This window comes from Peromyscus leucopus, chromosome 6 (assembly GCF_004664715.2).
Source record: "Peromyscus leucopus breed LL Stock chromosome 6, UCI_PerLeu_2.1, whole genome shotgun sequence".
Lineage (NCBI taxonomy): Eukaryota > Metazoa > Chordata > Mammalia > Rodentia > Cricetidae > Peromyscus > Peromyscus leucopus.
Window position 1 is genome coordinate 90673196 of NC_051068.1, and position 13065 is coordinate 90686260.

The 13065-nt window shown below is 42.4% G+C and overlaps 1 protein-coding gene across 1 annotated transcript in view; it reads right to left on the reverse strand.

Annotated features, from left to right (window-relative positions):
* Positions 1–1259: 1259 nt before the first annotated feature.
* The window catches only part of Palmd (palmdelphin), a 48896-nt gene continuing 37090 nt past the window's right edge, over positions 1260–13065 (reverse strand). Inside the window, 7 exon segments of the mRNA XM_028890154.2 lie at positions 1260–1627; positions 6152–6913; positions 6916–7137; positions 7140–7247; positions 9565–9678; positions 9796–9829; positions 9963–10077. Coding sequence (XP_028745987.1) covers positions 1584–1627; positions 6152–6913; positions 6916–7137; positions 7140–7247; positions 9565–9678; positions 9796–9829; positions 9963–10077 — 1399 coding nt within the window. The 3' untranslated portion in view covers positions 1260–1583.

Below are 13065 nucleotides of genomic sequence, written 5' to 3' on the forward strand. Positions count from 1 at the left end.
AGAAATATGTGTTTTCCAATGGTCACGATCCACAGGTTGAGCCTTACCATACAGCATTCCAGCAGGGAAAGTCAGTGTCTGTTCTGGGAGGAAACAGGCTAGTCACTCAACTTGGAGGACCTGGGTAATGTATACCTGTATGACAGTCTAGGGAAAGACATGTAGAAGCAATCTTTATTTTTTAAATGTATTTATTTTTATGTGCATGAGTACTTTTGCCTGCATTTATGTCTGTGTATCACACAAACAGTGCCTACTTTTGACCAGCTTTTGATCCCCTGGAACTGGAGTTACAGACCACTGCTAACCATCATGTGGAAGTGGGGAATTGAACCTGGGTCCTCTGGAAGAGCCAGTGCTCTTAACTGATGAGCTACCTCTCCAGTCCCAAGGGGGAGCAGTCTTGAGGATGTTAGATGGAGGACAGGATAATCACTGGAACAGAAATATTCTCTTTCAAATCAGGGTTGAACACCTTGGAAGAATACCTAGGAACGACATGCTGCTATACATGCTCCTTGTTTTTTTTTTTTTTTTTTTTTGTGTGTGTGTGTGTGTGAATTTGTAGCTACACATGCATGCATACATGGAGTGCCATCTAGAGTGCTGTTTTCAGGAACATTGTCTACCTCCTTTGAGAATGGTCTTTCATTGAACTGAAACTCACCAATTAAGCCAGACTGGCTGACCAATGAGCTCCAGGATTCTTCTGTCTGTGTCTCTCCCATGCTGGGATGGCAAGCACCTGCCACCCTGCTCAACACTCACATGGACTCTGGGGACTGAACTTGTGCTTACAAGTCGAACACTTTTACCAACTGAGTCATCTCCCTTCTTCCCCTCTTTCTAGTTTTAATTTGAAGATTCTAACTTGTGCACCTAGACCAGATTTGTGCCCTTTGAGACTATGGGGAGTTCTTTCCTAGTGCCCTTAAGCTACAATTGTTTATTGCACACTGAACTGAGTTAAAGAGAGGATGGTGATACCTGAAGAAGAATGAATGAGCCAGTTCTCTCCTAAAGGGTCATGTGTATTAGCAAAATGATCTAAGCACCACACTCTCAAAATGTAAGCATAATTGTTATCTATGCCTTTTGGAGGCATGCGATGGTTTGGAGTCTCAACTGAGCCAACTGAATTGATCTTTGGTGTGAGAATTCAGTTACCTGAAAGAGTTATTGACTTTTAGAGAGTCTGGGATGAGGTGCACCTATGTATGATCTTTGCGTTCGCAACATTACAACGCCAGTTAAGATAGTCAAGGTATTTTAAATAACTTTATTCTTAAATTTAACAAGCTCTTATTAGAAATGCTTTGGTATCAATACAATAAAAATATACTGGTTCCCCCGACCCACTGAGTCATGTCAAGTAACTGGAAAAGTTAGCATTTGTTTTCCCCAGCTTTTGGGGGTATTTTTCCACAAATAACAACTACTATTTATTTATGTAGCTTACTATAGGTATAATTATATATATATATATTTGGACTTTAGGAAAAAGAAATAAAAATATTCAGAAAAGAAATTTTCAGGCATTTCTTGGCTGCTTCTCCGAAGGTTTCTCAGGTGGGCACTACAGCTCAGATTACCTTTTTCCCCAGTTTCGCCATTCTTATCCTTAAAGCTGTAAATTAAAGTAAAAAAAAAAGCAAGTTATAAAAGAATCATAATTTTTTCTCTGAATGACCATTTCATAGAAGGCAGGAAAGGTGAGAACATACCTCAGATGGTTTTATCCAACAGCGTGAGCATTGTTTTAGTAGCATAAAAAGATAGTAGAAATAATGAGCTCTGGTTAACTTAGGGAAGGGGTAGGTTGAGAACTAGGAGGAACCTACGTCTACAAAGGTCACGAAAATGAGCAGAGCGAACACAGTACAGGTGGATGTTACATATTTTCACGATCAGCCTAGATACATATTCCTTTACATCAGTTTTGTGCATATCCTTAACTATGTACTATTGAACAAAAAAGATACTAATACTTAAACTATATTTAGTGATTAGATCTTTAAAAAAAATCTCATTAAGCTTGGTTGTCCAAAGGCTCTCCGACCTTTGGATATGCAATGACAAGAATAAGTTTATGTATGAAACAATGTGAACTAATAATTAAGCATTAATGTGTAATTATGTTTTCGAATGGCAGGTGTATCTTTGCATATGTTCTACTGCTGAAGAAGTGTTGACTGTAGAAAACATTTTAAAAAGTGTATGTGTGGAATTTATAATACTCCTTTGGTGTTCTGGTATCACGTCTTAATATTTAGGGCCTTTGAGCAGAGCTGTCTCAATCATGTTCCAAAAGTTGAAAGATGCTTTCAAGGCACTGAGCAAGTGATTATATTAATTATGTAATATTACATTCATGTGTAAAATGGCCCAAGAAGCAGCCATTTAACTAATTGCACAATTTTGTTTTAATGAAACAATAAAAGGGAAGACATGTTTTTTTTTTCTTCCCATCTCTGTGTCACACATTATTACCTAATAACCAAAGAAATGATCCTATCTCTAAGAGGCCTTTTACAAAAACCTAAGAAGAGATGGGGACCTGCTACTGTTTTGAGGTCATTTTCATATGTCTGTGACATAGTTTCATTTCAAGGAAGGTAAAAAGCATTGTTTTTCCCTTGGAAGAGAAGAGGAATGATCACTTCTAACAGCAAGACCAAGAATATTCCTTTGACTTCAGGATGTGTTGAGAGAATTTCCTTTGCTCAGTCAGCAGGATGGGCTCTGTTGCTGGGAGCTGCTGGGTGGTGACCTCTGAGGAGCTGCCCGGAGTCCCACAGCAGACCAGGCAGGAGGCAGGGCTTCAGGAAGGGCTGCTCTTGGGTTTTGTGGCCCCTTGCATTACCAGTGCCGGGAGAGAGCAGGGATAAGGGATTGTTTAAAGGTCTGTTTGAAGGCAGGGACAAAAATCCTCTTCCCTATAGTTACGCCTCATCTCGAGAGCCTGGAAATAGAGCCCACCCTGTGTCCCAGGACCTGCAGTGAAGTCAGCTAGCCTTAGCACTCCTTCTTCCAAGCCTGTGGCAATAGCCCTAATTGCAGCTGGAGGTGTGGGGATGGAGCATGCCCAGACAATGCAAGGAGCGGCTCCCCAAACACTGTACCTCTGGTTCTCTTGCCCCTCTTTTCTGCCCTTCTCTGAATCCCAGTCCTGTTTCCCTACAGCCACACAGACAGACACTTTTAGCTGTTTCATCTTGCTGGAAGAGAGATTTGTGGTTCACCCTCAGTCTTCTTCCTTGACCTCCCTCTACTGGCAGTTTCTGAATCAATGGTGTGTGAGTGCTCCAGAGCTAAGGTTTTTCTACCTCTTCATCTCAAGTGCCATTGACATCTCTAAGACCATAGAATATTGAGCTGGAACAAGACTAGGGCCACTGAAGCAAGATTAGCTGTCTAGTTGTTGTTGTTGGGTTAGTGGGATCTCACGGAAAGCTTTTGGAAGCCACACAATAGTGGGTGTGTCTGGACCATATCAAGCAGATAGGCATGAGATTACCTAAGTTTTTCTGTCATGTTTAACAGTGTTCAAATTTTTACTAAAATATACTGTCTTTACACTATCCACACTGGACGAGTTTTCGTCTTTCTTCCTTCTACATACAGTTTTTCCAGTTAAAAACCACATGTGTGTGGTGTGTGTGTGTGTGTGTGCGTGTGTGTGTGTGTGTGTGTGTGTGTGTGTGAGATGCATGCACTGGCATGCAGAAGAGGCCAAAGCAGGACCTCAGGTGGCTGCCTCTATCACTCCATGCCTTGTTGCCTTGGGACAGGGTCTCGCCCTGAATCAGAAACTCAGTTTTGGCTAGGCTGGGTGGCCGGCAGGGTCCCAGGATCTGCCTGTCTCTGCTGCAACGGTGGAGTTACAGGCATGCGCACCCATGACCGGCTTTTTCTGTGGGTGGATGGAACCAAACTCATGCCCTTATTTTATAGACCAAGGGCTCTTACCCACTGAGCTATCTTCCCCATCCCCACGAACTGCTTTTGAGACAAGATTTTGATAACTATATGTATAACAAGTGAAAAGATAATTCCTTATTATTGTATCTACCATAGCTATTAGCATTTAATAGGATATTTGTACTTTAATAAAGGAATTGACTTAAATTTAAGTACTGTATCATTTCTCTCTGTGTGTATGGGTGTGTGTGTGTAATGTTGAAATCACAATGTAAAATGTACTTGTGAAATTGAAGTACATAGGTAGCTATGTTCTTAATGTGTGTAGATGGTCCCTGAAAGCATAGATGATTTATTTATTTATTTTTTTGGTTTTTCAAGACAGGGTTTCTCTGTGTAGCTTTGCGCCTTTCCTAGGACTCACTTGGTAGCACAGGCTGGCCTCCAACTCACAGAGATCCGCCTGGCTCTGTCCTGAGTGCTGGGATTAATAGCGTGCGCCACCACCGCCCGGCTTTTTTTTTTTCTTTTTCTTTTCTTTCTTTTTTTTTGTGATTGATTTATTTTGTAAAACTCACCCATACTAAATACCTCCACTCTAATCCATGGGATGATTTGGAAGGCTGAGACGTAGAACAACGTCACAATAAAATGTAAGGAATCTGGAGCATTCTCTTTACGAGATATTTAGTTTGATAGTACAAGACTTTGTATTGTTACTTTGTCTGGCATAGGTTTTCCTGTTTTCCTAATTTTAGTTCAGTAGCATGGTTAGTGTTGTCTGGAAATGTTAGTCACTTCCTGTCATTTTTCTAGGGGTAAACGTTAATGTGTTTAGGGGAGAAGGAGTAAGGGTGTTTGGGAGGAGCTGGCTAATATCCAAGATCAAAAAGGGAGTTTTTGCTTTTGTTTTTTACAGTGGTTCAGGTCTATGTAACTGACCATAAAATAGGGTGTTCCTTGTCTCTGTGCCTTGTGCATTGTTTTAAGAATGAATTTCAAAGGAAACATTTGACTGTAAACAAAGCTCATTCTCCAAATGGAAAGGAACGTACTATCTGCAGCTTTCCATTGTGGGGAACATTACTCCAGAGTCTGAGGAAGATATACAAGTGGACATTTCTCAGGAGGGGAGGAATTCTTCAGATGATTAAACTCACAATGGGTTCACCTAATTCAAGGACTTACAAGAATGGAAGAATGTCCCTAATATTGTGTTATTAGCAACACAAGATTGGGCTTATGGTTTGATGAGGAAGAAACATCTTGAATTTCTGCCACACTTCTATAAAACTATCAAGTTATACTAACTGGGCTGTCTGCTACTGAGTAGTTATTGCTTTTTAATGGTCATACTTCAATTAGCAATATTTAAAATTACTTTCCATTTTTAACATTTAGAACCTGTGTATTTGTGCAATTTGACTTAGATTTTTAGCTAGGGTTTGCTCAGTTATTCTAATTGTTTTTTGTCATTTGCTATATTCAAGCTATAACAAGGAATTTAAAATTGAGGAGCTGTTGTTTTGTAGAAAAAGTGTTAGTTACTTTTCATTCAATATTGAGCTAGCTAAAGAGATACAAAGGTATAAAAACTTCATAGAGAATGAGAAATGTAGCTATATAGAAAATAGAAAAAATAAATCTGCTAAGTTGGAGAAAACTATGAAAAGTTGAGTCATAGATAATACAAGATAAAATGTCATTCTATGTTTAAAGTGTAGAAAATTAAAGAACCAAAGCTAATAAAATAAAAGTATAGAGAAAGGAGATATAGCTGAGTAATAAAATGAGAAGAAAATAGTACATGTTTTCTATTTCTTTGCAAAATTAAGGCTACTTGTTAACTTATTAGTAAAGTGTAAGTCACAGGAGGCACAGGCAAGTAGTCATCATTGGATTCTGCTGGGGAAAAGTATGCTTCTGATGATCAGGATGTTAATTAGCGTCCCCAGTTATTCACATACGGTATTGCTCCCTCACAGAAGACACATTTCCAGTAACTAAGGGCGGTCAATGCAATATTAAAACAAAGCAAGACACAGTTTTCACTTTCATTATTTTTTGAAGTGACTTACTTTGCTTTGATGATAATTCAGCGTTATTAAAAGCTGTCAGCGCGTATTAGTTTATGAGGCGGTCATAGAAGCTGAAAGTCAGAACGCTCATTACCACAGAGAAGACTGTCACATGAGTAAACAGCAGTGGCATGCCTTGTCATTTTTATTACCTGTTAAGGATGGATCCTCAGTCCCATCTCCAGCCATTGGAACACCCAGGGGAGAGTGGCGGGCAGGGCTGCCTAAGTGTTCCTCTTGCTCTTTCAGAGATATGGAATTTTTGTGGGGAGATTTATGGTTTGTGTTTTCATGAGGACTAACTTCCGATCTCTTTCTAGGAAGTGGGGTTGGTTTGGTTGGCTGGTAAACCTGACTACAGGGAGCTACGGGATGGTAGGATGGCTTCTCAGCTTGTCCGTCCTCCTCCTCCCCCTCGTCATCAATCACGACCAGCTCAGCATGGATGACCCCGTCATATCCTGTCAAAAGCTTCTTTTCCTCTTCATTATCATCTGCCTGCTGGTACCCCATGAAAATCATCGTTACGGGTTCTGTGTTGTCCACATCAGAAGGCAGAGAATGAACGATGTTATATCTTACATCTTCAGCCTCCTCCTGGCAAGTGGGTGAAGAACCCTGGGGTCCTGACTTCCCAGGGCTTGCTCGGCGGGGGCTCAGTCCCGTCCTCGGAGAAACCTCATGTTCGTTCTGCTCCATGTTCGATTCTTCCCAAGGAGCCACCATCCTCTTTTGCCGGGTGTGGACCATCTCTTCTGCTGGCTGAAGGGATGCTCGCGGCTGAGGTGTTGGCCGAGTCGGGCTGGTGTGAGGGGCGCCATTGCTTCTCCCCTCTGAAAGCGCATCGTTAGTGTTGTGCATGGGTTCATTTGCATGGTTACCCAGTCCGTTAGCTTTCATCATAATCCTTTCTTGAAGTTTGGTCCAGGGCTTACTCTCTCTCTTTGCGGGGTCATAGGCCTGCAAAAGGGATTGGCGTACACGGGTTCATGGTACTCCGTGGGTGACTTTGAGTTCCTCTCTGAGGCTTGTCTGAGGAGATCCTCCACTTCCACAGGTGCGAGGCCGTCAGTGCCATTGTAGCTTGGGTTCTGATTGGAGCTGACTGCGTAGACTGACTTCTGCCCATCATCGTAACCTTTATGCCTGTACTTTTAAAGTCATCTGATGGGAGGGGGATTGAAGATAGAACAACGCTTTCTCCAGTCTTCAAGTCTTTTTCAACTTTAATTTCCATGGCATACAAAGCTGTTAAAAGACGAGTTTAATACAAATGTAACTACTGGCTTTCTCTTATAAACCAGTCTGTTTGCTTTTACACCCTTTGGAGGTCTTTTATGTGACATTTAGAAACTTCTAACCCTGCAGTGGTGGCGCACGCCTTTAATCCCAGCATATCTGGAAAGGCAGAGGCAGGTGAATCTCGGTGAGTTAGAGGCCAGTCTGGCCTACAGAGAGAGTTCCGGGACAGCCAGGGCTACACAGAGAAACCCTGTCTCCAACAAAACAAAGCAAAATAACTCCCCCCAAACCCCTTCTGATTTGGATGCTGGAGAGATGGCTCTACAAGAAGGCCAGAGGTACATTCCCAGTGCCCAGGCTAGGAGGCTCACAACCTCCTATAATTCCATCTCCAAGGGATCTGATGCCCTCTGGCCCCCAGCGGACCTGCAGGCACACATGCATATATGCATAACAATACACACATAATTTCCTCCCTGGTTAGTTCTATAACAACCAACCATGTAGCCACATGGTGTCTTAGGAAGTGTAGAATTTTGGAAAAATGATTTGGAGGAGTGAGGAAGAGAGTAGACCCACATAGCTGGTGTTTTCCCGGAGAACCAAAGTGACCAGCCAGACTTAGACTCTTTGGTTTCCTTATTAATCTGCCTTCTTTGCTTTGGGAGGACAGTCACACTGTGGGCTGCAGCAGGTAAAACACCTAGCAGGGTAATTCGTTGTCACTTCCCTGGGGCAAGCTCAGCTGTCTACTGAAATTAAAGTGCTCTGAGGTCGTCACAGTATAGGGAATGCTTAGATGTGCCACTGTACCCGAAGAATGTGGAAGCCTAGAGTCCCATTTCTCTCTCTCTTTTAAAATTAAAAAAAAAATGTTTTATTTTAGGTGTATGGGTGTTTTGTCTGCACGTATGTCTGTGCACCATGTGTATGTCTGGTGCCCGAGGACACCAGAAAAGGGCACCAGACCACCTGGAACGGGAGTTATAGACGTTTGTGAGCTGCCATGTGGCTGCTGGGAATTGAACCTGGGTCCGCTGCAAGAGCAGCAGGTGCTCTTAATGGCCGGGTCGTCTCTCTAGCCGCCTCCCTTTTATCCTCCTAATTTAAGACCACGTTCAAGCAGATGAAGGGCTTACAGTAGAGCAGTCACAACTGTGCTGAGACAACTGGAGGTGACCAGTGAGTGTGTGTGTGTGGGAGCCAACGTCTGTCTCGTGAGCCAGGCAGGAGCCCTGCGGATGGAATTTTAACAGCGGAAAGGGACAGCATTCTTTGTAGAACTCGGGTGTGTCAGTCTTTGCTCTTGGTATGTCTTCCTATTTTCCTTCAGCTCATCTTACACTTCTTGTGTCCTGACGTGCCGTGGCTCTCCCTGGGTACCCAATTAAACCTGCAAGATCTCCACCCATCTTCTCCCTGCCTCACATCTCTACCTCCTTCTTCAGCATTGTACTCCCTGAACGTTTGATTTAGTGAATACCGACCGTGTGCCTAAGTGAGCTTGGTGTGGAGCAGTTATTCATGAAATATCTGTTGCGTGAATAAGTGACTGCTACCTGCAGACAGAGAGTAGCTTCCCTTTCAATTCTAAAATTCCAAGTTCTCCTCTTTGGCTGAACCTTCATTTCTCAGGGACTTTAAAATATGAAAATCGTTATCCCATGAAGATAAATAAGGCCCAACCTTTCCAAGGGGACATTTTCACTTAAAAATGTTTTTAGTAACTCAACATCTACTGGATGAAAATTTTGAGCAGAGAGGTTTTGAAGCATTTCTTGCCTGTTTTAGACCCTATCTTACTTCTTCCTGCCTATGTTGGTAGGGAATAAATACTTCACCTCCTTTTCCCTAACTGTGCAAGTCCTGGAACTGTCCCGTAGCCCTGGGAACTTTGTAAAATGGACCTTAAATTGCCTAAACTGGAAACACAAGCAAGCTGTGAAGACAATATAAAATCTGAAATTGAGGGGTCAGGGCCAGGGCTCAGTGGGAAGAAATTTGCTACTCAATGACTTTAGTTCAATACCTGGAACCCAACATAAAAAAAAAAAAAAGGCAGGTGTGATGCTATGCACCTGTCCATAGGTGAGGTGGGATGTAGAGACAGGAGAATTGGCTTGAAACTCATGTGTCAGCTAGCCTGCAGTGTGCTGAGCATTGGCAAACACAAGAGAAATCCTGCCTCAGACAAGGGAGGAGGAGAGAACTGACTCCTGAGAATTGTCCTCTGACCTCTATGTGAATGCCGTGGCACGTGCGCATCCACACTCAGCACACACTGAAATTGAGAACGTGGCATTGAATGCAGGTTCACAAATACCTTTTCTATTCTGTTCATCATCATCTTGTCCTTCGTTTCTTTCCTTTCTTAATCTGGAAGGTACGTAGGAACTTGGAAGGTCAGGGATGTTAGCATAGATGTCCTCAATTGACTCTGTAAAGTTGATATGAATTCGAAATACATGTGAGATATCTCTACTAGTGAAACAAGGCCAGTGATCTTATGAAAATTACCTTGCTTTGACATGGAACAGGTTGCTTAAAGACATACCTTCTGGGATTTCTTCCTTTTCCACCTTCACAGACTGTAAGATAAAAGATTTCCATCATGAACTTAGTTTAAAAAAAATAAAATCTAAATCTAGAAATGCTTGGAAGACATGGCTTTTGTGGGTTCTTTTGAGAGGGCATCATTGTTTAAAACTGAGTCTCACTCACTCTTAGTATGTCTTCGGTCGTCCTCTCGATCGATTTTAGCTTCTTTAGAATTGCCTCTTCGTTGGCTGAGATTTGCAGTTCAGCCCTTTCAAGGTCTTGGATCTCTTTCTCAAGCCTGGAAGTAAAAAGGAGACATTTCTTAATGCTTAACGTGGTATACATGCAGGGGTCTCAGATGCATCTTCCTCACGAGCATATTTAGGAGCCAGACATCTTCCAAACATGTAGCAGCATCCTGTGGAACATCATGGCTTTACACCAAGTATCACATCTAACACATTCAAAGTTCCAGACACTTGAACAACTTCCAGTCCAAGGCTGCTTACTTTTATTTTGTTATTTTTAACATAAGGACTTTTCAGGTAGAAAGGTTAGTTTTGGTTGTAAATAGGATTGGAGAGTCCCAGGGCATTAACGGCGTATACCTTTGGGCATGTCTGTGAGGGGTTTTCCAGGGAGACTTAACTGAGATGAGGAGACCCACTGTACGAAAGACTGAGGACCCAGACTGAACAGAGATGGAAAAAGGAAAGCTAACGTGGCATCAACATTCCCCTCTCTCTCTGCAATGTGATCAGCTGCTCCATGTTGCTCCTGGTGCCATGCCCTTCCTGTCATGATGGACTGTATCTCCTCAAACCACGGGTCCCAACGCAGATGGAGTTTTCCTGTCCCAACCACCCAGTCCCAAATAACTGATTCAGAAGCTGAATAGGAATTATAAATGCTCAGCTGATAGCTCAGGCCTGTTACTAGCTAACTCTTACATTTTAAGTTAGCCCATATTACTTATTTATACGCTGCCATGTGGCAGTACCTTTATTAGTACATTCATCTCCTGCTCTTTCTGCATCTGTCTGGTGACTCCTGACCCTGCCCTTCTCCTTCCCAACATCCTTAGTTTGGTCACCCCAACTATACTTCCTGCCTGGCTACTGGCCAATAAGCATTTTATTAAACCAATTTGAGTGACAAATCTTTACAGTGTACAAGAGGACTATTCCACAACATCTGAATATATCTTCCCTGTTTTAAGTTGCTTCTTTGTCCCGGTGATGAGAAAACTAACTAGCACAATAGTGAAGCATTCGGCTTTGGCTTTATTTTCTATGCTGCAATGAGTAATGTTGCTTCCATATAAACCAGAATAATTTATTTTGTAGAGAGACTTTTTTTCCCCTAAAGATTTATTTATTTCTTATGTATATAGTGTTCTGTCTTCAGGCCAGAAGAGGGCACCAGATCTCATTACAGATGGTTGTGAGCCACCATGTGGGTGATGGGAATTAAACTCAGGACCCCTGGAAGAGCAGTCAGTGCTCTTAACCTCTGAGCCACCTCTCCAGCCCCGTAAAGAGACTTTTTAAGCCGAATGTGGCAGCACAGAGGTGGTTATAGCACTCAGGAGGCTGAGGCAGGAAGAATGAGGGTTTGAGGTTAGCCTGAGCTACAAACAACATTGTTTCAAAATGAGAGATAGAGAGATAGAGATAGAGATAGAGAGATAGAGGAGGGAGGGAGGGACGGAGAGAGAGATTAACTCAAAGAAATGGTACATTTGTAGTCGCATAGTCATTAAAATTTTTTTTACTCAAGTTTCCATATATTTAAAAAAATAGCTATTATTATTAAATTTGACTTAATAATCATAGATATTTAATGAATAAACTCCTTGCCTTTTTTTTTTCTTTTTTAAGACAGGGTCTCATTATGTAGCTGTCACTGTACTGCTGTACTGGAATTCACTGTGTAGACCAAGCTGGCCTAGGACTTACAGAGATCCTCCTGTCTCAGCCTCCTGAGTGCTGGGATTAAAGGAGTGTCCCACCACTCCTGACCTTAACATATTCTAACATCAAAAATGACATTGTTTTAAGCTCCTTGAGCACTGTGCTATTTTCCAAGTAGAGTGAAGAGATGGAAAAACGATCCCATTTCTGTTATAGAGACTACATATTCTGTGGTGTGATAGTGGATGGGGGGGACCAGGGGGATGGCAGGGAGTAGATATGGATAGCCCGATGATGCATAAGGGAATTAGAAAGACAAAGAGACATGTAAGTGGAGGCTTTTCTCTGTCCCACACCAACCTGGAGAATTCCTACAACAGAGACACATTTTAAAATGGACTGTTACACATACACTGGATTCATAGCCAGCATTCAGACAAACCCCAGGATGCACCATCATGACCTCTGTGTGGTGCCATGGACCCTGGCAGCTGCAGTTACTAAGGCTGGCCCTTAAGCCATGAGACACGTGTAGTCTTAGCCAGACACTCTGAACTTGAAAGTCAGCTGCCTCAGAGGATGGCTGATTTGATGTAGCAGCTGGTCCAAGAGATGACAGCTGTGGATATTCATGTCAGCTAACATAACTGTCAGTTTTCTTGGTGTTCTTCTTAAAGACGGCCATGGGCCTGGCTGCTCCAGAATCTTGGGCTATTGTCACACCAATAAAAATCCCAGGATGTGATTGTCTTGGCCTTTCTATTCATTGCTTTAACTCTAGGTTCTGATATTGATGCTGCCTCTGGGCATCTGTAGGCCATTTATAGCTGAGAAGGTTTTCCTGCACATCATAGAACTTTAAGTGAATTATAGTACCCCTGGTTTCTTAGGAGTTGCCAGGAGATTCCCGCCATTTAAAAAATTCCTCCAGGTCTCTGATAGCATTTTCCCATCAGCGGAATTATAAAATGTGTGCTGAATTATGAAATGTGTCTTGGTCCAGTCTGGTAGAGTGGAAAACTAAAAGTGATAGCTTTTGCTACACATTGGAGTCAATTTCTTAAACCTTTTCACAGCTCAGTTTTTCAATGTGCGTAATGAGAATAACGATGCTTGCCGTGTTTTGTTCCCATGCTAGGTGGTAGGGGAGAGGATGAGAATGCACGCCAGTTGAACATGGCAGGTGGCAGGCATAAGCTTATTCAGGAGCGAATTCTCAAGGCTTTCCACAACACAGTCTACCTTTGTCTCCTTTCTTCACCCACCAAAGAGTTGTCTTCCTAACATATGTGTTAGACATGGTGTATAAAGGGGAACCTGGGTAGAAATGAAGGAGGTTCAAATGACTGCGGCTCCTGAGTTTCAGGACTCAG